Here is a 27,415-nt window from a genome sequence, read left to right as displayed (position 1 = left end):
ACTGTACAAAGTTTTAAAAGAGTGAAATTTAGCCAACTTTGGCTCCTAGTCAGTGAGTTACCTGGAAAGTGAAAAAAAAAAGGCGAAAAATTTAACTGGATGAACTGGCAATGGTTGCCTTCATGCGCAAATGACTTCTTTAGTTATACAATTCCGGGGTGCTATTAATTATCAGTAATGAAAAATATGGTTAACGCTGGTATGATTGCAACCTTTTGGGGCTGCCTGGAAAGCAGATGGAAAATGTGTGCAGGGAGGGCCACTGTGGGGTTGGGTTTTCTGCCCTGTATTGTCTGGAATATGAAGTAAGCGCAGACCACACATCTGACCTGCAAGACATCTTACCTTAAAGTGGTTTCATTTTCACAGTTGGCACAGTTCGCTGCAAGGAGCACATGTGCAGTGTCTTAGATACTTCAACACATTTAGCTTCTGCCAAATTTCACTCATGTTTCCAAATGTAATATTATGCTTATGTCCTATCCTCTCTTTGGCACTGAATTCAAACAGCACCTGTTGATGTTAAGAATAAATGAGGTTACTGTAATGTTGAGGATAAAGAGGTTTTGGTGAAAGAAAATTGGAAATGAGATTTGGATTTCCTGCCTAATTAAATATTTCAAGTGGAGGTGTTCTACTTCAGTTTCATTTACAAGTCAGAAAGCAATATTATGTTAGCACATGCCTTTTAACTAAAATCTTCTTTCATGAGCTGGTATTTACTGATATTCAGTTCCAATGTTTTTAAGTAATAACCTGAAACATGCTGGAACATCACTTTTTTTGCTGGGAGACAAGTGTTTTCTACGGAAGCTTGTAATTCCCCTGCATGTGGTGATTGCCATTTGCATTTAAATCAGCTTTGACAGAGTTGTGTAGTTTATTGGTATTCCTCTTCAGTTTGACAGCTGAAGAACAGCAGCTGTATGAACATTAGGCTCAGGCTCGCATTAGGTAACCAACAATCATTTGCTCGGGTACTCTGCAGTAGAAAGGTAAACCAAAGATTTCTTGCTACTTCAACCCGTGAACATTCCTGAGGTTACAGAGTTCGGTCCTGCCTTTGGACAGCATTGAAACTACTAAAAGCAGTGAAATCTGTTCTGTGAATTATACTGCTGGGGGTGATGGAGGGTAATGTTACAGATGTGTAATTGTTTCTTTAACACCCTACCTGTTTTTTCAAAATATTGCTTCAAAATAATGTGTTTCTTTAAGATTGAAGAATATCTGGGGGAAGAAAGAAAATATATGTTACAGACTCTATAGCTGAATTTCTCTGAAGAGTGGTAGATAAAGAGCCATGATGGTCTAAGCACCATTCTGTCTCTAATGGGAAGAAGTGTGGGGTGAAGGATATGACAGTACCCTTATTTAGGTTGTAGGCAAGGAGATGACTGGGGAAGGGAATCCTCTGCTGCTGCTCAGAACGTAGGGTGTGCAGCTCCTTGGATGGGAAAGGGGGAGCAGCTGGTTGGCAAGGACCAAGGCATCCAAAGGCATCGTAAAGAAGTTGGGTGGTGTCTGCCTCGCGCTGAGAGATGCGATGAACACAACGGGTTCTCCAATACATTAATTGTGGAGGAAGTTGTCTGGGAAGAACTGAGATAATGCGGAGAGCCGGTTGTGTTAATATTGAAGTTCAATAACTTCATCTCTTAATACCCATAAAGAAAATCACTTGAAACTATCAGAAAAGGAATAGCAGAACTAGTGATTATAGTTGAAGAACATTGTTTTAAAAGTTCTTGTGAATGTTTATTGCTTTCATTGGAATCAGTGGAGTAGAAGAAATCAGTACCCTTCTTGTCTTCATTGAAAACTGGGCTTACTTCACTTTGATTTATTTGTGCCTGGTTGTGACTTTTTCAAATGTCAGTCCTAACTTAGAAGCTACAGAGGCATCTTCTCCAATAAATCATTTATTGAAAGTAACACAGCACTAGGGTTAAAAAAAAAAAGAAAATGAAATGGATCATTCTAGACAGATACTTTTTAAAAGACTATTCTAATGGAAGGGATTCTTCTTCCTATTTTTCAGTTGCTCACTTGCTAGAGACAATAGCAGGTAAAAGTATTGTGTTAGTTGATCTGTTGGGTCACGGAGGAAAAGAAGGTAATGAATTCCCATTTGACCTGAGGAAAGTAAAAAAAACCTTGTTTCTTATTACCCATGTTGTTGAGTTCAATGAAAAGCTAGTAAAGAGTATTAATAACTATTGTAATTAATAATTATAATTTTGTGCACAAAAATACATTTCATTTTGAACAGCTGAACTATTGTGCCTTGTTTTCAGGGATTAACACTGGCACTTTTACCTTTTTGTATGTGTTTTGGATACAGATTGTGAAATAATTTGTTCAAGACTGGCTTTTCCACATTGCCGTCTTGCTTAATATTCTTCTGACATACAGTCACTGCTAGCTAAAGCTGTGATTATATCAATTACAAAAACGGAGTAAATTTTTCATTGGTTGCAGTGTCCGAATCTGTATCTTCAACTTAAAAAATTGTGTTATTGTTAAATTGCGCTGCAGAGTCTTTTATTAGTATTATTACTATTAGTTTTCAAGTAAATTATTAGAGACTCTTAACTTGTAATTTTAAAAAGCACATTACTTTCTTTCTTGAATAATACAATTCATTCCATAATTCCATCACCATTTCTAAAATTCCTGTTATGTTCCATCATGATTTTCTGTGAATGATGCCATTATTCTGTCTCTCACTTGAACTCATAAGCAGGAAAATATTTTCCAAATTCAGCATCATATCAAGGCTATATTTAAGTCTTAGTAATTTAAAATCCTCTGATAATAGCTGTAAGATATAGTCCATCTTATGGATTTAAACACTGAAAATATTTTGGATCGCGTGATCTCTTTTGTTGATTACTGTAGCATTTGTCTCGCTTATAGTATAATACACAACTAGTCATGCTTCTGTCTGCAGAACAGTTCTGCTGCAGAGATTTTACAAGACTGTTGCTTGTACCACATCATTCTTCTTTTTCTTCTACAGGATTCCTCTTTGTTATTCAGTTATATACTGTGTACCTGACCTCCCTTTAATTCCCCTCATTGTCTACTGCAGTCCTGCCTGTCATTAGCTCACCAGCAGTATGTTGATATGTAGGGGTCCACCTCCAGTCAGCACTTAATGGCGGCCTTTACATCTTCATGTGAATGTCTGGAAGCTTTCTCTCGTGCTGCCCCAAGGGGTATGTTCCTGAGATATGAGTAAAATTAAAACATTTTGTCAGATAATCCTTCCTAATTTTTTTCCCCCCTTTCTACATGTAAAAAGACCTTGATGTGAGCAAGGCAGCTGCTGTTGTTAAACCAGAAGGCAAGCCTCACTCCAACTTAACCTTAGCATTGTGTTCTGCAGTGGAGTGCTACAGGAAGATCTCTGCATCTTTCCAAACCATCTGTTTTGTATGGCAGTCCCAAAATTGGGTCATGTAACTGGATGGTTGCTCTCTAAGCAGTCAGCACACACAGGTGTTTTTGGATTGCAAGTAACATTGCACTCTTAATTGGTAGAGTAGGTACCTTAATTTCATAGTTCCAGTTAAAATTCTTCTAGCTTTTCTAAGGTGGGCAAGATGTAAATTGTTAACCTGGAATTAGATCTTAGTCACAGGTTGTATTCTGAAGGAACTGTCTCAGAACGGTTGACCCAATGCACAATGCTTTTTAGGATTTGTCCAACCCAAATCTTTCATAGTCAAGAGATATGAAGTCATAGGCTGTGGTACTAGTTACAGATGTGAAGGGATTAAGAATTTAGATGTTTTCTTACATAGAATGTAATTACTTTGATAGTACAGCTCCTGAATCTAAGTGAAATTGCACTTTTCAAGCAGTCAGGTTGAACAGGTACGGAGAAAATATGTGAATACGATCATACTAGAAACTATGATTAGATAAGGTCCAAGAAACAAAACAAGAACCAAAACCAGGAATCTTCCAGTTTATTTTCTAACAGGTATCTAAACAATTAGCTGGTTCTTAATTCTTTCTAGTGTGCATAAACTTCTACCCATTTATATAGGATCTGGTTACAAATTTAGCACAGGTAAGTGTGTGGGACAGATAAACGAAGATGCATCTAGAGAAAGGCAGGAGTAGTCATGTTTCTGTGCCTCTGTAAATATGTTTGCAAAGATGAGACATTCCAGTTTAAAATGAAGCAAAAATGGATACAAGTGCATGTGCAGACTTCTGCATCACGATGTCTGTGTATTAATAGAATTCGTATAAAAAAATGCAAACTTAATGTGCTAATTCGAGTGAATAGCTGTATTCAGCTTCCAATTGAGTAATCTCAGAAGGCATTTTTTCTTTTTAATGAGCATTGTGAATCCTTTCTCTCTTTTTTGTTTTCCATTAGATATTTGCTATCTTAAATGTATTTCTTAGCACTTTCATCAATATTGTGTTTATTTCTTGATCAATTAGGAAGTGATTGTAGTGTGTAACTTGTAATGACTAGCTCAAGAGGTGTTGAATTTGAAGGACTCCATTATGTGATGTAGAGTTATGGTTTAATTTGTGAACTTATTAACATCATCTTGCCTAAAAGGCAAAAATCCTCTCTGGCAGAAATATCTTGTAGAAAGTATCAAATGGTAGCTCTAGGGTTTTAAGTTAGCTAGATATTATGTACTGCAAAACTTAATTTGTTTCCAAATAACAATTTCCTTGTTATGCCATGAATAAAAAGTCCTTTGGAAAGATGGCTTTTTGTAATAAAGTATCTTGCTTGTTGCATTTTTAGAGGGCTCACAAGCTGCAGGTGAGGATCACACGTTTTCTTTGCCATATTCCGTGCCAGGGAAAACAGGCTTATGCAGCTATGCTTAAACATATCAAAATATTATTGTATCTTTATTTCATAGCTGATGACTGATTGTGACAACCCCTATGATGTTATTCACGTTACAGTTTTTTGGATTGTCATTACTTTCACATGCAGTTTGGAGTTACTGCTTTTGGCATGGTTACAACATATCTTGCTGTAAATGGTTTTGTTTCACTCTTATATGGGATAAGCATAGAAGAATGTTGTGTACATGCATATGTATTAGGCTTTATAAACACTGGTTTTTTAACATATATTACTATGAAAGCATATTTTTGAATTGCACTATGAAGAAAATGCCTGCTTTTGCTGTTTGGGTGACAAAAAATACCTTGGCTTAAAATTACAGACCAGGAGGAAAACTCTGCAATAGGGTGGTGAGGCCGTGAGTTCTTTCTTTTTCCCTAATCAAGAAAGACAAGAGAGATGCAGGATCTTGTAATCAGAAGTAGAGCATGTGTCCTGTTCCATCAGATAGTGCAAGTCTCATGATGTGATGAGTGTTGAATTTTGTGACCCAGTTATTGTGTATGGGCTGCAGTTGGGCCCTGACTCCTACATACTTGCTGAAACGCTGGGAAGATCCTGAGGTTCTGTACAGACAGGAAGGAAATGGAAAAATCCACAGCCTGTTTCTGAAATCCTGGGCAAAATTATTTCCCCCCCAAATTTTGTGAATGCTTGAACATTTACTTCTTTTCTGGGACCGATGTAATTCTAAACATACTGGGATATTTAGCCAATGTAATGACAAGAGAGGGAACATCATCAGTGTGAAATGGCTTCTCCATTAAAAAATAGTTAATAAACCAATTTTTGTTTGAAAAGAGGTGCTTGAAAGGAGACATGAAAGATAATTATAAATAGTGCAAAGAAATTAATAGAAAATTATTTATTCACTGTTTCTGAGAATTTGAGTACCAAACATAGTGGAAAAATAGTGCTTTACACCTGGCATAAGTTGTAGAACCTATTTTCACAAGATACTGTGATGAGTCAAAATTTAAAAAAATGGGCACAAGGAGCTTTACAGATGTGTCAGTAGTAGTGGTTAGAGCACAGAGTCAGCCTGGCTCAGATGCTGTGCTGCTGGTCACTGGGGGAGAAAATAATTTTCATTAATACTTGTGCTGTCCTCAGTGAGTATTAGATATTCTGCCCTGGCTCTCCTGAAGATAGGATTGTGTACTACACGGACCTTTACTCTGGCTGAATATTGAAGGGTTTTGAGGTTTTCTTAATTATTGTTTTTTATCTCCTCTTGTGAAGTTGACTGAAGAGCAGGAGGGTGGTGTCTGTCAGGCCTTTGCTAGCACGGGAAGAATGTGGGTGAGTGGGCTTGGGTCACAAACAGTTTTGGGTAACCAGTGGCTTACTTTCACATTGACGCACAACACTGACTTTCAGGCTGTGTTGGTCCCAGGTGGATCAGAAACAGCAGAACAGAGACAGTAGTCGTGACATTGCAAATACACTCTGGATTGATAGAAGTCTAAAACCAGACGTCAGGTACTTTCCCAGGTGTTTTTCTTTTCTTAACCTCTTTTTTCATGATGTATCACATCAAAGTATTATGAGTTCAAGCATTTCCACAGTTGACATGGAATGGAGGAGTCTGTTACGCGCAGGTTGCAGCTTGTCCTGGTGGGACCAAAAAGATGGCTGTAGGGTGCACAAGCTGGTGACAAGGTTTTAACTGTCCTTCCTACCACACCCCCCCTATGCTGGGATTTGGGACAGGTGAGTTCCCAGCAAAGACTAGTAATCATTGGTTCATTAGTTACAGTTCAGACTTGATGGTGGATAATGAGTGCTGCCTAAACAGACAGTGTGGATGTTTTTACACTCACTGAAATAACATTTCAAGTATTATTATAAGAAATTTTCATTTCTGCAGGCCAATTATGCCACCACTGATTTATGACAACTGAACCTGTCCTGAATGACAGCTGTCTCTCTACACAACCAAATACAACTATGTAGGTGAAAACATTTAGAAAGCGTGGAGAAGTCTGGTGGGGTTATTGGGTGAGGTGTACCTTTTTCAGATCTCAGCAGAATGTTTTGTGATGCTTCTATCAACTCTTAAAGTAAAGCCTGTTATGTCATTAGTTAAATTACATGCAATATGGAAGATTGGGAAAGCTGCTTCTAGGGTACTAAGCAAAATTATAGCCTGTAAAATACTGGCATATGCCTATGTGTTAAAGACAAACTGAGCCAAGGAGTATTTTAATGCTTGGCATAGCAGCAAGAATAAAGAAGGGGAGAGACTTCTTTTAAATAATTAATACTTGGATCTATTTTATAAGGGTGATTGTTCAGTGTGTAAAATGTATATTTGTTTTTGAGGGTACTTGAGTTTGTCCTACAATAAACACATTTTGTTAATAGAAAATCCAGTTGGTTTTGAGTAGCTTGTCTACAATGCAATGTAGAAATCTTTTTTTTGCAGCTGGATTCTCAACTTCCTGACCCTGCAGAAAGGTTGCAGTAGGGAGACACTTAACTCATAGTAAATCAGCCATCAGTATTGTATTCAGTTCTGCTTCTGTTCTACTGTATCCTCAAAATGAAATAAAAATGCAGTGGAACATGAATGTGGTTGAAGGTAGCGGCAAAAAGGCATTATAGTGATTCTGGTCATGTCGATACTGGAAAATGTATTTTTCTTCTGGGGCAAAGTGGCAAGATATTTGCCCTTTTTTACCATGATTTTAGAGCATTATTTTAAACAGAGTGCTTAGGAAAAATGCAATACATGTTGCAATTATCTTAGGAATTGTTTGTCAGTGGGTTTGTACACTGCTCTGTGCCATGTTTATGTAAGTAGTTTGATCCCATCCTTAGGTTGTAAACTGATCTCTCTACTAATGAAAAGGGAAGTAATGCCTTTTTTTTCCCCTCCCCACTATTTAGTTTGAAGATATTTTCAGAAAGTGGGTAATTTCACTATTCTCAGAGAGGCTGACAATTTTTTAGTTCACCAGCAATTGAACCAAAATGTTTTCATGTGTATCTTTAAAGCCAGGAGTGAACAAATATCTTTCCTTTCTGTTTAGAGAATGAAGGTACCTTTTGTCTGGTAGTTAAACATGGAAATTCTAGGTTGAGCAGAAACCCAGGTAATAATTTTGTTTCTCCATTACACTCTGATAATTTAAAAAAAAAAATAAAGTATTTCTTGTTTAGTTCTTGTTTAGATCATGTGAACTTGCTGACCACAGTAGCCATGTGAGTCCTTAGAAGGTACATGGTAGGATATTCCAAAAGCGCTTATAACCAGGGTACTTCTCAGTTCTTTGAAGTTTCTATAGTGAATTCCCACCCTGTGATGGGAACAGGGACCACAGTCAAGTTCCTCAGGGAGGCTCCGCTTCTCTGTGTTCATTACAGAGTTCCAGCTGGTGAATTAAAGAGCTTTTGAAATAATAGCATAGAGCTCTGAAATACACGCAGTTTCTTGATGTTTTCCTACATAGTGTTTCCTTCGATGTGTAAATCCAGTGTTGCTCCCTCAGGTCATCATTAACTTGTTTGTGTATTTGGATTAATTAACTTGGCAGCCTCCCAGCACCTCACTGCAGATTAATAAGACAGCAAGTTTCAACATGTTTTTTTTTTTGGTCCTTTCATGTGACTTTCTTTTTGCTGATTGTTCATGACTTGTTTTTTTCTGATCTGGTCTTTTAAAGAAGACATGCAGTTTCTTGAAAGTGGGGAGAACATTGTGTGCTGACAAGACAGCACACTTATGGCATAGAAACAAACATGGATATAGGTCTTCCTCTCCCTCTGGTGTTAGGCTGATTGTGTATTATCTCCTGGAAATACAGGGAAAAAACAAGTTGGATTTTTTCCTTCAGTTTGGAAAGATTCTCCTTTCTAGTGCAAGGAGAGCTGTGGAAACAGAGAGGTTTGCACTAAACAAGTTTGGGAATATCTGTGTATTGTTAGCAGTGGGCCAGGGAAATATTTTTGTTTCAGATTAGTGTATTTCACTCTTGTCAAGCTAGTTTGGTGTCTGTGGCCTGTTAGATATCAATGGGCTTAGAAGGTCTTTAAGGCTGCACAGCAGAGCTGGTAATGCCAGTTTTCCTGTGGAACAAGCGCGGTGCCCTCCTGCTGCTGGTCGCTGCAGCTGGGGGCAAATGGTGGCTGCTGGTTACTGCAAGCTCCAGGGGCAAAGGGTTGTGCAATGTTTCAGAAAGCTACGGTTCATTTAGCTAGTGAACCGTGTAGGTGTTGATGATTTGTCATAATGTATGTAGTTTTTGTATGAAGGCTGCGGGAAACTGTGTTTCTTCACAATCAGATTTGAAATAGTATCACTGAAGTAGTTGTCGGTTGCGCTAAAAGTGGGCAGTGTTAAGATATGCACTTATAGCTTAATTTAGTTCTTCTTGTATAAATGTTTTGATGGTACTACATGACACAATATGCCTTTTGAACATATGCATCCATCTCAGTTACTGTTGAAATTGTAAGGCTTATAGCTATTGCAACCAATTGTGGGAAAGGGAAGGTGGGTATTGTTAAGACAGTGGATAACTGCAACAGAGAATTGCATCATGTTCCTGCCTCTGCAACTGTGAGTTGCTCTAGTGAGTTTAATCACACTTTAGTTAGTGTTTCAATAAACTAATTATATGTTTCAATATCTTGTGGTATGTTGAGCAAGTGTGGAAATGCAGAAGGAAAGGATCAGAGCAGTGTTTGGAGGATTTGCAGCAAATAAGAGAAATACATCAGACAGTAATGACAAAGCAAATACTTCGTGGCTGTGATTAGTCCTGTACAGTGAGTGAGATGGAGTATATCTGGAGAGTGATTACTTATGATTGTAAAATATGGGCTTAGGTACGGGGTAACTCCAGTGCTAACAGAATACATGGGCTGTGTTTGTTTTTTTTTTTTTAATAGGAGGAGCAACTCTCTACTTCGAAGCTGGGTTTTATGGTGAGACTACTGGATATTGCAGGTGTCTTTAGCAAAGTTTGGAAGTGAACTTGCTATCAAGTTCCCTGGTCATACTTGTTTGCGCTGTGCTTTTCAGGGCTTCCTTTAGCTCTCAGTGAGGGCCAGGACAATTTTTTTTTCCCTTTAGCTTCATATAGTTCTCCCCTTGCACACATAAAGACCTCACTTGGCAGCTTGCCATGAACCCACAGGCAAGGGTGGGTTTATTTGGGGTTGAAAGATAAGACAAAAACAATTCCACATGCATAGCTGCTTATCACAGACAGATCTCGCTTATCTTAATTCAGTGAAGAGGGTGAAGAACTGCCAAGCAGCTGGTTCCATGAAGCACGGTTGCTGGTCCAGCAGGCTGGCTGCTTTCTGGTGGTGTCAGGTCCAGGAGAGGGTGGTTGGACTGATCGCTACTGGCGTTTGGTGTCAGGAATCAAGCTGACCGGCTGATGCTGGCAGGTTGTCGAACTCCTTGGGTCTCAAAAAGCAAAGGGAGGAGACTGGGGTTGGCTAAAACTCAACTCGTCTCCTTCTCCAGCCAGTGCTGAACAGCATGTTTTGATGCTTATAATGGTTATAAAGAACTTACGGAGTGCCTAGTTGGTGTGTTTTATTCTCTTATTCAGAGTTAACAAAACCTCTAGTTGCAAATTTATTTCTGCAGGACTTTCTTTTTTCCTTCCCCTTTCTGTTTTTTCTAAGTTCCCCCTCATGTGGCAGTGTGGTTTTGTTTGTTTTTAATACTTGTGCTTTTCCCTTATTGCATAAGCACCCATGACATTACTAATTAGTTTGATCTTTGACATTCTGTAGATCTTATGGTGTTTGTGCTGCAAGTGATAGTGTTATCACAGGGTGTTTGATGACTTAGATACTCTACAAACCCAAATCCTGTGTTTACTGTTGCCTGTGAGCATAGGGAGGTTAGAGGCTGGGCCGTGCCCAGTGGAGTTATTCTGTCTTATTCAAGCATCTTGGTGCAAGAGAGATTTTTTTTTTTTTTTTTTTAAAATCACCGGTCAACATTGTGGTGTTTGCATTGATTTGTCAGCTAGAACTTCTAGTTTTTTTCATTAAGTTTGTAGCTCATGAGGGCCTGAATGGGTTTTGCACGTGGCCAGAAGAGAAGGGAGAAGATTCACACTCTTATTAATCCTCTTGTGTCAACATGCATGGTATATATTCAACACAGATCAACACTGCTGATCTTCAAAATGCACTGTTTGATTATTTACATGTATTTACCTGTACATTTTATGTGTGATTAACCCTTGATTTTTAATTTTTTTTTTAAATTTGGTTACTTTCATTTAGCTGTTTGTTTTTGTGTATGCTCTCTGCTTGAAATAGTGTGATGTGGCACTTGAATTTTTGTATTACTTTAGTGAATGGAGATTGTATCTACAAACTAAGAAACTGAGCCTCTCTTATTCCTACTTGTTTTCAGACTAGAAAACAGTGTGAAAAGTTTTGTTTCTTCCTCTCTCTGCTACCTCACTTCCCAGCCAGGGGCAGGGCAGAGGCAATGGTGTCGTAGCAGAGATGTGGGTGACCACAGGAGCTGACCTTGGAGAAGCACAGCCTTGGGCTTCAAGAATGTCTTGAGTAACAGTGTATTTAAAACCTGAGTTATTTCAAAAGAAAATATATTTTCTTTACCTATGCTTGACACATAAATGAAGAGAAATTTCATTTTGATAAATTAATTTGAATCTCTAGAGTTTCAGTCAAAATGTTAGCCAGTAAAAATCTTATATAAACCTTTTATCTGACCAGCACTAATCAAACACATTAGTCCATTTGCCTAACAGCAAAGACCACCAGATGTGAGTTATCCTTGTATTCTCTGTATTTGGTTGATTCCGCCTCCCCCTCTTTGAACTGTTTGATGCAAGAATTTAGAACGCACTGAAAAACTCTTCCAGAGTGCTTATTTGCTTTTGTACTTCCATTTCCTTGCCACTCCCTTGCTGATGATGGCTATATTACTTTTGGTTGGAAGATGGTATTTTGTTTTGTTTCAGACTGGTGGGCTACATAATGATGCAATAGCTTCTGGTATGCACTGAACAACTTAGGGAATTAACTTCTAGGTCCTAATGTTTGCTTAAACCAGTTTATAACGTTATGAGTAACAATTACAATATTTGTAAAAATTAAGTTATGTGTCAAAACCCTCTTGTTATGCTCTAATCATACTACCATACCTGAAATGAGCTCTGACAGTGATATTTTGGCAAATAATATACCATGAAAAATAGAGTTTTACTGTAATAATTTTTCATGAATCTGGAGCCTGATGAGTGAGAGAAGAGTAGTTACAAAACAGTATGAAATTTAGACTACATAATTATATTGCTATACTGTAAAAGCTGACAGTGATGTGAAATTTGGCAGCAAATATTTTTACCCTACTTTTTATCTTCATGGCTTTTCTTTCTCTCTTCCTTCACCACCCTAGTTGAAGGTCATGGCAGATGCATGGGAAAATTCTGAGCATCATTTTTCTATACCATAAAGCTGAATTTCCAGATTTTGTAGAACAGACTATCACAGTCAGACTGACTTTGTAATTGATGAGTAGAGTCTGCTGTATATCAATTCTGTTTTTAAGCATGGAGCATTAGTTCAAGAACATTAAGATTGTCAAATTAGAAGTTACACAGAGCAGATGGCTAATTGGTTTCTGGAATGTGATGATGGAAAGTTTTATATTTCAGATTACGCTGAGAGTTGTGTGGGAAATGCTAATGCAGTCATCAGAAAGGAGCGGAAGAAAAATGCTTCATTTGCTTTGGGAGGAAACCCAGAATGTTGTCACTTTTACCATGGGAAAATGGAACCACATATCAAGGTCCAAAGCCCTGGCCTGGGAATCTGGAAGGCTGAGAATCTTGATGAAAACAGCAGAAAGGGGTGTAAAGTGGGAAACTGGAGTGCTTACCTGGACCTCAGACCACTGGAAGATGGAAATACCCAATTTCCTATATTCACCACAAATTGTGTCATACATCTTAGATAACTTTCCTCTTCAAACTGGCAAATGCTTTCAAGTGAGAAGTTTTCACATAACTTATTTCAGTGTTGGACATGTGTCACTGAAAGAGAAACGCCAGTTACCTCCAGAATTAAGGTGTCTTAGTTCAGTTGTAAACCAGGCAATTCTCTTCACAGTACACACATGTAGTGAAACAAATTAGAAATTCATTGTAGTGAGATGTTTTATATATCCGACCCATTTTATTCCATGAATTTTCCCTCAATCTAGAAAATGAAACTGCTATCACAGTGATCAATCTGATATAAGGAACATATTCTGATGAACTTGTGTTTTGTCCCCTTTGACTTTTTTGTGGTCTCCTCTTATTTTGGGTGAATATTCCCTTTATAGTAAGGAACCAGGCTGCAGAATTTGTGAAATATTTGTCATTTATCTTCATTAGAAAAGCAGAAAAATAAGTACTTTATTAATAACTAGTCTGCATTGAGATGGTTTTTAAAACAGCCTTCATAAAAAAAAAAAACACCCTACAATTGCAGCTTCATTCTGCAGCACTAAATTGCAAATATTTGTTTTAATCAGCACTTCTCCAGTTTCCTAACTTGCTTAAAATTATCAAAATCCAGTTCTTCATTTCCTGTAATTCTAGACAAGATATGTGTTCTATTTACTCAACTTCAAGATAGGAAGAACACCCCTTCACTGTTAGGAAAATCAGTGGGCTTTCATACCTGTTGTGTCATTGTTTATAGATCATGAAATTTCACTTACTAAACAGTTTGCAGACAATTATTTCAGCTTTGTGTTAATGTAAGAATGATCAGTTTTATGAGGGGAAATAAAGCTAATTTTAAGATTTCCTAAAAATCTTTCAGTTGTGTATAATTAGAGTATGATGTATCTTAAAGTTTCATATTAGATTCTTCCTGTATATTTGCTCTTTAAGCAACCAGATGCAGATCTCTGTGTGGCATGAGATGAGAACTGCTCTCTTGTTACTGAAGGCAAGATGAAAACCATGTTGACTTATTTGAAAAGTGCAGGAGCTCCCTCTTCTGGCTCAGAAAACTTTAAGGTTATAAGAATGTTCTCAATTCATCACATTAAAAAAAAAAAATCTTATTTTGAATACTTACCTGCAGAAATATTTTTCTGGTATCTTGGCCGTCATAGTTAAACTTGATTCGGCCCTCACATGCTCATTTGGATTCTGCTCTGAGTGCAGTATCTGTGTCTCTCTAGCCTTGCTCGGTGCCATCAGACAGCAGGTTTCCTCTCTGTCGGTGTGGTATTTATTGATGGTGTGGTCACGACAGCAACAGTTGATATAAGTTGTAACTCCAATCTGTCTCTTCATTTAAGTCCCACCTGAGCTTTTCACAACTGTTAATGGTAATGTGAGTCCTTGATGGTTGGTTGGTACAAAGCCCTGTGAATCTTCATATGTTTAGAAAGGAGAAGTGGGATTGTTTAAGAACAGTGGAAGGGCTTTAAAGTTGATAAATATACCATGACCCTGTCTCTACCCTCCCCTCCCATCTATCTAGGGAGCATAGGGGAGAGGAGGCTTCCTTGCTGTTTTTGTTTATTCAGTAACTGTCCTTTCATAACCTCTTCAATGTCAGAAATCCTCAGAGAAATGTTACAGTTCTGTAACTATTTAAATTTGGTAGGGCAGCCCCTGAGTCTTTCATGCAACATCATTTCCAAGGGTGGGAACCTGACTGGAAAAGGTGGCACTGGTGACAGATCTCTTACCTTAGCTATTAAAACCAAATTCCAGTGAATTGTCTGAGTCTGAGAATGCAGGATGGTAAAAAAAATAAGTACTCAACTGACCTCTATCAGTATGGTGCTTTTAGATCATCTGTCAAAACAGGAGCCAAGAGTGGCAGCTGAGCCGTAGCCACGTTGGTTTCCTTATCTTACTGTCTCAGGGCTGCTAGTGCAAGGAACACACATCAATACATGCCTGAAAAGACCAGTTACTTTGCAGTGACTATAAATTTTGTACAATGTATGTGGTTCCTCAAGTAGCTGCACTCAGCTGAATTCATTTACTTGACATCCCTCCATTTTTTTTACTTCCTAGGAATTTTAGCTTTTGAATTCAGAGGGAAGAATGAACTGCCTCTGGTTATACCCACTCATAGCTGCATAAGGGAATGGCTGATATACAGAACAGTGCACCTTCTTATTTTAACTTCTACAGCACTATTAGAGAATCTACAGTGACACCCTCTTGAAGAAACATTTCTACTGTACAATATTTTTCCATTGCTTCATCAAAATTTCTGTATTCACAATATTTTTAATTTTCAAAGCATCAGATTATTTAAGTGTTTCTACACTTTTTATTTACCTACACATGCTGGAGCAGGTATGCTTACTGATTTATATAGCATCACCTTTGGCATTGCCTAATAAACTGTAAGATATGTAGGTTGGAGAGGACACTATGAATAACAAATGTCAAAGGTTCACTATCAAACAGCTTAGCTCTGATTTATACCGTTTCAGACAAAATAAGAAAAAATACTTTGGTATTTGTAGCAAATGCCAAAATAGAATCAATGTGGTATTGTTCACCTAGTTAAACTTGCAAAAGCCAGGAAATGCAAACATTAAGTTTCCAACAGCAACATTAACTTGGACTCTTTGCATATCCTGTGTTTTCATGGTATACATTAAGACATAAAGTAATGTATTAAACTGTGAGTTGAACAAGAAAAACAGAAAAAAATTCTTCATGTAGGTATCACTGCCAAGTTAAGTTCTGTTACTATTTGTGTTTATTGACCTTTTATTTTAAATTATTTTTTTCATAAAGGCTGAATGTGATTGTTTTTTCCCCAAATGAAATGAAATCTGAGAGCTTGTCTTCACTGCGGTGTGAACTTGACATACAGTTTACCCCTTGCCTTCAATCTGACTCTTCTTCATCTGTCAGTATCTTAGACTTGAATTAAGTGACTTTTAAACTTGAAAATAAACTTGAATCTCGCAGACTGGCACTCTGATTGCAGTGGGACTGTAACTTAGACTATACAGCTTGGCAAGACAGAACTTACAGTTAATTCTAATTGATCTATTTTCTGCTAATTAAATTTGTACATAACTAAAATGTGCAGAGTGACTGTACTCATAGAATAAATCAAGCTTGAAGTGTTGCAGTAAAGTTGAATTCTAACTGTATTTCTTTGAATTATAATATCTAACTTGGGAAACTATATATGATTGGTTCCAAAATTTTTAGGGAGTATTCCAGATGTTACTGAGTATTGATTGTATGTGACTCAGGACACAGGAAAAGTCCTGCTCTTGCGGGTGGCTCCTGCCTGAAGAGGGTGCAGAGCTGCAGGCAGAAAAGTCCTCCCCATCTGATCTGTTCCCATCTGCGCCTGCTTATGCATGTCATAACTTCAGGCTTCTTGCTTGTGTGAACAAGGCTCATCCATGTTCTAGAAGAAAGGGAAGAGGTATTTGGAGAGCAGGAAAGCAAGGACTTGCTGGTCAAGAATAGAGTTGGAAACCGAATCTAGGTTTGGAAAGCAATGGTGTGAAAAACAGAGGGTCATTAGGGCTGCAGCAGTAGTGGGACAGGAGTGAAAACAGAGACTGGAGAAACTGAAAACTGAAAGGGAAGTAAAGCAAAGTGTCAAGAGGTAGGGATGTTTGCAAAGAGAGGGGTAAAAGCAAGTTTAGTTAGTGGAGGATCATGAATTCATGGCGAGAATGGTAAGTACACAGCAGTGTCACCCAGGGAAAGGGTAAGGTTGCTATGGGTGTGAAGCCAGAAACTGTGAGGTGGAATTGGGACAGCAAGGTCTGAGAGCAGGGACCTTCACTCCTAGAAAAAGGGACATGAAGATAGTGAAAATAAAGCAGGAAGGAAGGGTGTCCTGGGTGGCAGATCACACAGTGGGCTCGATGCAATGGTGCTCTCAGATCTCGGCAAGGAGGGGAGGGTGTGAGGCAGCAGGTGAGTTTTGCGGTGGCATTTGGGACTTAGAATTCAAGGATGAAATACAATCGCAGGGAGCTTACAGGGAGGAACAGAAGACTGCGAGGAGCACCTGGTGTGCCTGATGTACTAGCAGTGCAGCGGCTCTGGAACATGTCAGTGCCTGGCTGCTCAGATTCACCTTTGTTTTCTTCTGCAATCTGCATCCCAGAGCAATTTGGCTTGCAAAGCTTGTAAACTTCTGGAAATAAAGCATACATGCTTCCTCTGACTAGCTCTCTGTCCATGTGTGGTACTTTGTTTTTACTGCACACATGTACACATAAGGAAGTTTTTTGTTACTTACACTCAAGATGCAACTAATAAATTACCACTTAATAAATCAGAACTTTTTTCCAAAATTGAGCTAAAGACCTATACTTTTTAGATTGCTTATATTAAGTTTTAAAACTTCACTTTAAAGAAAGCAATCTGAAACTGATTAAAATGAGAATTACTGTAGTGAGTGGGTTTTTTAATAAAAACATATGTTAATAAAGTGAGGTTTATTCTGCTTTTGCGCTTGGAAAAATGAATACATATTGTTTAATTACTCATTCATCTCTCCCCTTTACCCATCTTCTCTGTAAAAAAAAAAAAAAGGCATTTTAACAGAATGGAAAGTTATGCTGAAAGAGGAGAACTGTTCAGAAGATCAGTTAATCTGAAAAAGAAGGGCTATTCAAAACTGGTCTTTGGTAACAAAATATGGAAGCATTGTAAAACATTCATGCCTTATTTAGCTCTAGAGGTGTATAACATTGAGTTAGAATAATATTCTAACATTGTAGAGGATGTGTCTGAATTTGAAATAATAGTATTCAAACGCTTATATATTTCTGAGGATGATTTTTTGATGTGGCTATTTAACAGACCTCAAAATTGGTGCATGCATGTTTATTGAGCCACAAGACTATGCAGTCAAGTATGCTTCTGATGCAAATATTTCACTGAACTACTTAAATAAATTGAATACTTACTATTCTATTAAGCATGGACTTAGTCCTGTTTTGATTTTTATCAAAAATGTTGGAGATTTTTCCATCAGCTTTTCTGGATGTGCAATCAAACTGAATTATACTACTATAAAAATATGGACTATATTTCCAGAACAGGAGTTGCAGAGCCTTTTGGAGTAAAACTTGTATAGTTGTCCATTGGGGAGTGTTGAGGTTATCAGATCACACATTGCAGCAGGTTTTGCTGAACTGGAACAGTTGGACTTGATGATCTTACGGGTCTTTTCCAACCTAAATGGTTCTATGATTCTCATTTATGGAAATTTATTGAAGTTGCCAATTTTTTCAGTATTTTTGGGGCCACTAAGGTTTATCGTTTTCTTTGTTTAGTTACATTTTTCAAACACTGTCAAAAAACCATGCCAGAACAAAACTGTTTGTGCAGGTAATTGATGGAGAGGCTGTGGTACCTGCTGACAGGTTTTTTCTAAGAAAAGGAATGGTTTGCAGGTAGGGGAAAAGTGTTAAAAGTGTACCCAAAGCAGTAACTCAAACCAAAAGAGTAACCTTTGATCTGAGACATAGTTTAGGTCACATTTTAATGAATAGCTTTATTAGACTAGTTTATTAAACTAATATTATTCTGTCAGTTGGTACATTTTATTTGCAGAAAATTGGATCTGTCTAAGAGTATCTGACATCGACTACAGTAGTGCTGTTTTAAATTAAACTGGTAACTTTAGTGTATGTATTTAAAGGAATGTTTTCATACATTTAAAGGAATTTGCTCAGTTCCAACACTGACATTTAAAATCTGAGTCTGGACAGGAGCTCCTGTCAGGTTTTTTGTGCTGAAGACAGAGAAGTTGCAGGTTGCAAACAGTCTTGCCACCATTGCAATTTTATCTGGTGTTGATTAAACTGTTCAGTATGGTGGGACCTGAGCACACACAGAAATAAGCACCACAGACTAATTGGTTTTAATTTCTAATGTCTTACTGTTTTTCAGCACATGACTTCTTCAGTACTCTTTTTTTAATAGTAATTGTAGGTTTCATCATTGAGGCCATCTTTTTTTCTCCATCTGTGAAAATTTTCCAGTATGTAAAAAACAGATCTCTTTTCTGATGCATTGGGGCTTCACAGTTAAAACTGAGCCATGGAAATGCAAGGCACACTACAAGAGGTATGGTTTCTCCAAATTGAGTATTTCTTAAAGATGTCCCCACAAATGTATAAGTCAAGCAGTTTTGCATTCTCAATGGATGCGTAAGAGTGTCTAAATTCTCATCCATTATTCTTAAAGCCTTTTAAGAAAGCAAGGTTGTTTCTAACATCCCTGTGGGGTAAGCAAAAAGTTTACGTAAGCTAAACAAAATGTGGAGCACTACTATAACATTGTACAGAAAAACATTCTTCTGATGGTGAAAGACTGATGTGATGGCAAGACCAGGAGAAACGTAGTGAAGGCAACTGCTGTGCTTTTTGTTTTGGACCTGTCAATGTTCTCTATGTCGGTGTATTAGTAACACTTGTAGTTGCCATAGATATTCCTGGTTTCTTAACTGGACTCTGTACCCAGAGTTGTTTTTTCACTTTTTTTGCCTCCATTATACCTACAGCTGAGTGAGTCAGAGGCAGCTTCTTGCCTCTGCAATGCCTTTGAGGTCCCATCGTGTTTGTGTGCTGTGTCCTCTATGCAGTAATTCCAGTTCAAGATTTTTTTGAGGGTTCCTGCTGACAACGTGCATGTACCACCTACCAGGGCAGCTGACCAGCTTTGGAAGCTCATCAGGAGCCACCAGCAGGTTCCAGTAGCCTGTCAGAGACCCTGTGATTGAGGAGGTGGAAATTTTCTTAGAAGAGATTAAGGATTCAATAGAACTCGTTACCATACAACTTCCAAGAGAGCAGACCACCATTTTCAAGTCAGATTTTGTCTACCCAAACAGATTTACTTCTCCCAGTCTAGAAAACCTCCTTTGGCAATTTCCTGTGCTGACTGGGTTTTGGAGGCTTGTGTACATGTCCCTAGTCACTCAGTGGCTTGAGGCCCCATGATGAATGCAAGACTGTGGCTGTCAAATTTCCTGTCTCCACATGAAATCTCTATCTGGTAGTTCAAATACCATTTGCAGGCATGCTGACTTAGCTGTGGAAATAAGGTTATATTCTTTGTGACTGTAGCATCCTTTAGAGAAACAGGTTGAGCGTATCTTTTATCGAAGAACTTGGTTTTATGTGTGTGTGTCCTGCTTTGTGACTTTGCTAGGTTCATACCTTTCATGGTTTTACCTGGTTTAAATCAGTCAGTCTTCAGCCTGCTTGTTAAATGTCAAAGAAATCTATTCATCTTCAATTAAGTGCTAAAAATATTAAGTAACTTGTAAAATAACCTTTCAGAAATAGGTACTAGGCAGTTTGAGGATGGGGAGTCAAAGGTAGAACCAAGAAGTCACATGTGCTACCTCCAAAGGCATTATGCTTGCCATAAAGACAAATTTGAATCCTTTTTCCTACCTCATCTTTTGTAGAAAAATGAACTTGACAAATAAAATGTGTGTGTGACTAATGGGGTCAGTTCCATTGAAAAGCAGTGGAGGATGCTAGAAAGAAGCTGCTAAAGCTAAAATTGTGAAAGGCTGTTGATCTTGATGCTCTTTGGCTGCCTCCCACCCTGCTTCATCTCCCTGCCTCTGTCTGTCATTTACTTGTCCTCCTGTATTGACAGCATGGGTGATCAGGAACAAGGTTTATCCCCTGTTCCTTGGTAAGGGGCCCTTCATATTTGGGGGATATGCAGAAAAACAGTTCCCTTGGAGAGCTGTAATTCTAGGATTTTCCAGTTTTTGGAAGTAGTTCCCAGGAGGCTTCTGTCTCACTCCCGGCTATTTATATCCAGGGGATTTGGCACCCTGATTAAGTTATGTCACCTTCACGAACTTGGCGGTGAAGTGACTACAACTGTGTCTGGCTGGGTGAATGTGCCCATATAACACGTGGGAGTCACCCAAAGGTGGGGAAACCTCTCCGTTCCTTTACAGGCATCTGGTTTTGTTAATATTTATTGTACAAGCCCTAGAAATAGAAATCATAGAATCATTTAAGTTGGAAGAGACCCTCAGGATCATCAAGTCCAACCATAACCTAATTCTAGCAGCAAACCATGTCTCTAAGAACCTCATCTAAACACCTTTTAAACACCTCCAGGGATGGGGACTCCACCACTTCCCTGGGCAGCCTGTTCCAATGCTTCACAACCTTCTCTGTGAAGAATTTTTGCCTAATATCCAATCTAAACCTGCTCTGGCGCAACTTGAGGCCATTTCATCTCATCCTATCACTTGTTACTTGGGAGAAGAGACCAGCAGCCTCCATGCTGCAACCTCCTTTCAGGTAGTTGTAGAGAATGATAAGGTCTTCCCCCAGCCTCCTTTTCTCCAGGCTGAACAGCCCTGAAACGTCTTCCATTATATAAACATAAATAATTCAAATCATGTAATTTATTGCCTAATTTTTATTTTGGTGGTTTTTGTTTGGGTTTTTTGTTCGTTCGCGGTCAGAATCGGCGGATCTTTCAGGACCCGCTGAGGTGGGCCGGGCGGGCGGGCGGGCGGTGCCGCGTGCCGCCGCTAGGTGTCAGGCTCGGCGCGGGCGGCGCCAGCAACACCCGATCGGGTGCGAGGTGCAGGATAATGAAATCCCGAAAAACAGCCCCTTTTAAAGGCTGCTTGTAACCGTCCTGCTGGGTATTGTAAATGCCTCAGGTGCACTTGATACTGCCGTTACGTTCCTGGCGTCGGCTTCTGATTTTTATGGAAAGATGGATTGAACTTCAATTTAGGAATATTCGGTAATCCCTCTCAGGACATACTGGAACAGCTGGTATTTCTGTGTTGCAGCAAATCGATTCCATACAGCAGTCAGCACTGCCTATGGCTGGGCTCCGGCTAAAACTTCCAAAGCATTTTAAATAAAGCGAGCCAAAGAAAATAACATCGTCACTGCAAAAATGTAGCTTAATTTGCAAGTTAGGAAAAAAAAAATCCCCACTCCATTCCAGCAAAATATTAAGCATTTTACTGGTAAGGATTTCATCAGGTCATTTATTTTTCATTAATATATATTTAGGATCTGGGGGGAATAACTTTATGCCGTATATACATTTCTTAAATAATAAGGAGCTTGAATTTTTTTAAATATTGAGTGATTTACTGTGAAACAAAGAAAAATAAAGAAACTGACCGAGTTTAAATATATGACACGTACATAGATCAACAAGACTTTCCACGTTTTGCAGTGAACTTTTCTTAAGGAACCTGAATTTCTGATTAATAATGCACCTATAATGAGAACATCTTCCATGGGTTTTGTTGTTTTTATTTATAATAGATGGAAGTATTTTAAGCTGCATATAAACCAAAGGTGTCCCATTAATAGTAAATCATTCTTTTAACCAGTTTTTCACATATGTGAAAACCAAAACCGGCTCCATCCTTTGTGCGGCTGCCGCGTTTGCTCGCGCTGGGACTGGAAGTGAGCTCAGAACATGACTGCTCCTTTATGCGTTTATATGTGTTAAAAAGAAAACAAGCAGAATTAATGCAAAGTGAATATGTTCCTTCTTAATTGATACAGCGTGTCCTTGGCAATAATGTCTCTTTCTTCTTTTAAACTGCACCCTGGCTAGCTTTGCGTATAGATGTTTTACAACTTTGTCATCATAAGATGAGCTTTCACTCTGAAATACTTAACTTCATTATCTCTGTTTTAAATTTTAAGTTAATGGAGTTTGTTCTGACTTGATGAATGTCAGAATATTTTTTGGAAGCTGGTGCTTTTTTTAGTCAAAACTCTTCACTATGAACTTCTATAACTAAAAAAAAAAAAAACAAAACAAACCCTAAACAATCTTAATTTAGGATTAATCTAATTAATTTTTAAATTAAGGTTTTCAAGTTTTACTCAATCTTTTTCATCATAGAAAGTTATCCAAGGCTGTAACTTATCTTGCATTTGTCTTCTTAAAACAAGCAAAAAACAAAAAAACACCCCCTGACTCCCCCTCCCCCCCCCCAAAAAAAAATCCTCAAACACCGCACACCAAAATGAAACAAAACAAAGAACCCCTGCAAAAAAACAAACAAATCAACCAGATTCACTGGACTTTGAAAACTGTAATGCACAATCTTCGGGTAAATGTTTATGGGAGTTAAAAAAAAACAAAAACAAAAAAAACCCACAACAAAATGAACTTTAAGATGATGTCAGAGTATTTGAACTATAGGCTTAAGTCTAGGGATGAGTTAACAACTAGCGTATGTCTAACAATTGTGATTTAAAACTTACTAAACAATATCTTGTGGATGGCCCTTAATATGTTGCAATACTTTTAGCAATGCGGGAATTTTTTTTTTTTTTGTGAAAAACAGAATTTTGAACAGCATACAGTGTTTACAGCACCTGTATATTACTCTTCCACAAGACTGTTGCCAAGTACAAATGTGTCCAAAATATGCAGTTTCAGAGCCAAGATGGCTTCAAAAGTCATTCTGATTAATATGAATGTGGGGTGTTTTTTTAAAAAAAACCCAACAAATTCCAACAAAAAACAAACCAGTAACAGCAGCAGCAAAATGCTCTTCTAGTTATTTTCTTATGCTATAGCAGAACTATGCTGCTTTCTTCGAGGATCCCTTTTCTTTAATGAAATCTAGAGAAAACCCTTGTTTTCTGTTAGCTTCTCCTTTCCCCTCTCCCTTCCTTCTCCCTGCAAACACATCAGCCCCTGCCTTGCTATTAGTGTGTCCAGTCTTAACCCCAAATTTCTTTTCATAAGTTTGTGTTCCAGTTTTATATTTTAACATATCTGAATTTAAATACGTTCATTTATATTTGAAATTGGTTTTTACTATTGTTACATTTGCTCTGAATTTTCCTCAAGAACTGGTTAAAATAAGGACCCGAAATTTAGTATTGGTAGGCCTGAGCAATTATTTAAAAATATGCCTTAAAAAAAATACTGACTTTGTAGTAATGAATTACAGAAAAATTCCTTACATGGTCTGCATGGTAATGGCTCCATCAGCTCCGCGAATCAAACTGCTGTTTACCTTAGTTCTGCTTTTTTACAACTTCAGTTAAAAATCATCTTATATTTCCAGGTTACAAATAAAAAGTGCATGTCAGATCTTAAATGAACTGCAAACAATTGAAAGGAGCTTAAGTAGAAATACTGAATAAATTACTATGCTAGTCAGCAATTTTTTTTCCGGGATAAGTAGTAGCAAAGTTTGAGTGACTGAAATTATTCACAGTTTTAATAAAATAACCCTAGACTTTATTTCCCGAAATACCTGACATGCTAGAGTTAAATAGTATAATTTACATGAGAGAAATGTGTTAAATTATTTTTACAGCAGAATGGGATTACAGGCTAGACTGAATAAAATGAAACTTGTTTTACTTGGGGAAAAAAAATCTTAACAGTCATAAATAAATGCAAAGCGCTTTGTTTTGAGAGTCTTAAATCGAAAGCTTGTTTTGTGATAATTATTGAATTTGGTAAACTGCAGTAATTTACAGTCTAACAATATTCTTAATTGTAAAACTGTGTTTCTGTTCTTTCTAGGAGAAACTGGGAGATAGCATAAATCTTCGTAGACAACTTGGCTGCAAGCACTTAAACTGAAATTAACTTCTGCCTTTTGGCTGCAGAGTGTTGGTCTGACGTTCGTGCGTGATACTCTGCAGACTAAATCATGCCAGCGTTATCAACTGGATCTGGAAGTGACACAGGTACGCAAGCCAAGGAGGACTGCATGTTTCCTCCAGATCTTATTTGTTAAGTCTACGGTCTCTATTTCAAGAATTCATCAAGTAAGATAATTAATTATAGTCCCAACAGACGCTTAACAGACTTTAAATGTAACCTAGAATTAATTTAGATATGACACACCACAGGTAAAACAAAATCATTTTTAAATGTCCCATCACCATCATCTTCCACACCATCCCAAGCCCCCAAAAAAGAACAACTCCAAACAGATATTATATATGGATCTGAAGAATTTGAATTCACCTCAGCATGGTTCCTACAATGTTAACTTGAAAAAGGAGGAGGAAAAAAAAAAAGATGATATCATACATGCCTTGATATTTGCAGCAGTCTAGACTATCCCCTCTGTGAGTTATGGTTATCAGTGGAGTTATTTCTGAACACAGACTATTTAGTTTTGACACTTCTTTAACAAATTGGGAGAAGAAAAATCCTGTCTCGAGTTCTCTTCCTTCCCTTGCTCCAGGTCCTGTCAGTGACTGCAGACGGTGGGAGGGCAGATCTGCAGCTTTCTGTAGTTTTCACCTTCTTTGTCGCAATATTAGGTTATATTCAAAGGTTAAATCTCATCTAGCTGTTATATGTACATTCTCTCTGTTTGACAGTATTTTTGTCTCTGTTTTAGGGACAATTAAAGTTAGTATTTTTGCTCAAGGTTAGATATTTGGTGAATAGGTGACCTGGCTGAGGTTACAGTACAAAGATCCCTGCTTTCCACCCGTGTGCTTGTTATTTTAGATCACATAGTTTTATGCACAAGAAGTAACAGCAGGCTTTTCAAAACAAAGAGGGAGATTTCAGGTCAGGAATCCAGAAAAAATACATATATAAGGAACTGTGTTTGATTCCTATTTTAAATAGACTGTATGGCACAGTGATTTTTTTTTTTCCCCCTTTTCCCCCACACTTCAGGTCCATGTAAAATTTCTCTTAGATGAAATGATTACTCTTTAGAGTTGGGTGTGGCTCTTTATTTATTACCATGGAGAGGGAGGGTTGTGTTTGTTTTTATTTGCTTTTTTTTGGTCTCCCTATTCCAGTGTTAAAGGGATTTGACTGATCTTGCCAAACCCTACCCCTCCACATACCTTTCTTTTCTCCCCTTTCCCCCATGTAAATAAGTGCAATTGAAACTGTTTAGTATGCTGAAGTTGAATTTTGGAATATTTGCCAGGGTCTAGTTGGGCTGATTTTCCACTCTGGATCTTTGCTTTCTTTATCACGCAACCTTTTGTGTCCTTCCAAAACTCGCCTTATTTTTTTAAGTAGTTGGCCAAATGCTTTCTGACATTTTCAAAGTCTCAAGAACATGTTGAGATGAACAGCAGGGGGATGTGATTGCTGCCTGATGCTGACGATTTTGCTTGTTTTATTGTTTTAAGAATGTTCACATGTCCAAAAGTAAGTGTCATGGACATACTCTCTGAATAAAGAAAGAAAAGGGCTTCAAGAAGTGGGGGAAAAAAAAAATCCTAATTTTAAAATAACATGTGTTAAAATGTCTCTAATCATGGTGCTATTTAATATCTATGATGTTCCAAATACACCTTTAATAATTGTGTGTGATAAAGCTCAATTGTCTCCAGTCTCCCAGGAAATCTGTAGTAAAATATGGTACGCACCATTAATATCTTGCTGTTAAATAATACTGCTCATTGAGTTCAACTTGTTTTCTGCTGCAAGATATAAATTGCTTCTTTAAAGAAAAAATTGCATTTGGATGGAAAAGAGCAGTATTTATTTTTTCCACTTTCTTTATGGTATTTCCTGATGGAGATTATAGGTATTTAAGTATTTTTTGGATGATTACATCAAACTGCTTTCTGTCCTGATTGGACACTACCTGTATTACAATCTTACCTCTGTTGTTCATTGGTGGACAGACCAGTTTTTCTCTTGTGCTGCCGGCCTAAACTGGTGGTGTGGCCTGTAACGACCTGGAGGTGCTCTGGTCCGTGAGAGGACTGGCTGGGATACAGGGGTGTCAGCAAGTCACTTATGGGGACCTAACAAAACTGCATCTCTAGGGTAGGGACGCAACTTCATTTAGTCTGTCTGCTAAGACTCTGTTTTATGAACACATTCAAACAAAACCCCAACCTAACTCGTTTTTGTGTCTGATATCCTGGTGCAGTAAAGTAAACCTGGATTTGAAAATCAGTGAAAGAATTCACCGAGGGCTAGTGACTGGAAGTGCATCATCTGTGCGTATCGGAATGTTGCCAAGTCATGGACTATTGGAAACTCGGGCACTAACATGGAATCATTGATGATTTAAATTTTTTTTATGTAGTCTCTTCATCAGACCACTGTAAAAATCAGGACAGTGTTCATGATCAGTCACATTAGATCAGACTAAAGGTTGACCTACTTGAGTTAATTTTGCATTGCTTTTACTTTGTCGACAGACTTTATTAGGGATGTCACCATGTCCTTGCGGCTGCTTCCTTCACATACATGCTTTTGTTATACCATGTTTTAACCTGTAGATATTCTCCTGAACATGGAGCTTACATCTGTTTTGAGAGGCATTTACCAGACTTTAAACTATGATAAAATATTTACGATATTTGCAATCTTTTGTTTAAAACATTTGTTTTAATTAATTTAGGTTCATCAAGTGACTTTGAAATTTATCTTGTACCTTACCAGTGTGATCTGGCTTCTTAAGACAGAGGAGGAAGTCTTATGTGTGCACATGCTTCTTTCTTTCACTCTCCATTGACCATATAGAAACCCCATTTTTATATAATAATAATACTAAAGGATATGTGTT

General features: G+C 37.9%; 1 protein-coding gene across 4 annotated transcripts in view; it reads left to right on the top strand.

The window, feature by feature from the left end:
* The window catches only part of MPP7 (MAGUK p55 scaffold protein 7), a 149,586-nt gene that overhangs the window by 15,513 nt on the left and 106,658 nt on the right, over positions 1 to 27,415 (top strand). For all 4 annotated transcript variants that reach the window (XM_071805267.1, XM_071805266.1, XM_065831336.2 and 1 more), the window contains exon 3: positions 24,433 to 24,599. In XM_071805267.1, coding sequence (XP_071661368.1) covers positions 24,563 to 24,599 — 37 coding nt within the window. In that variant the 5' untranslated portion in view covers positions 24,433 to 24,562. The remainder of the gene's footprint in view (positions 1 to 24,432; positions 24,600 to 27,415) is intronic.

This window comes from Patagioenas fasciata, chromosome 2 (genome assembly GCF_037038585.1).
Source record: "Patagioenas fasciata isolate bPatFas1 chromosome 2, bPatFas1.hap1, whole genome shotgun sequence".
Classification (NCBI taxonomy): domain Eukaryota; kingdom Metazoa; phylum Chordata; class Aves; order Columbiformes; family Columbidae; genus Patagioenas; species Patagioenas fasciata.
Note: the sequence above shows the minus strand (reverse complement) of the source record. Positions and strands in the feature narration are given on the sequence as shown.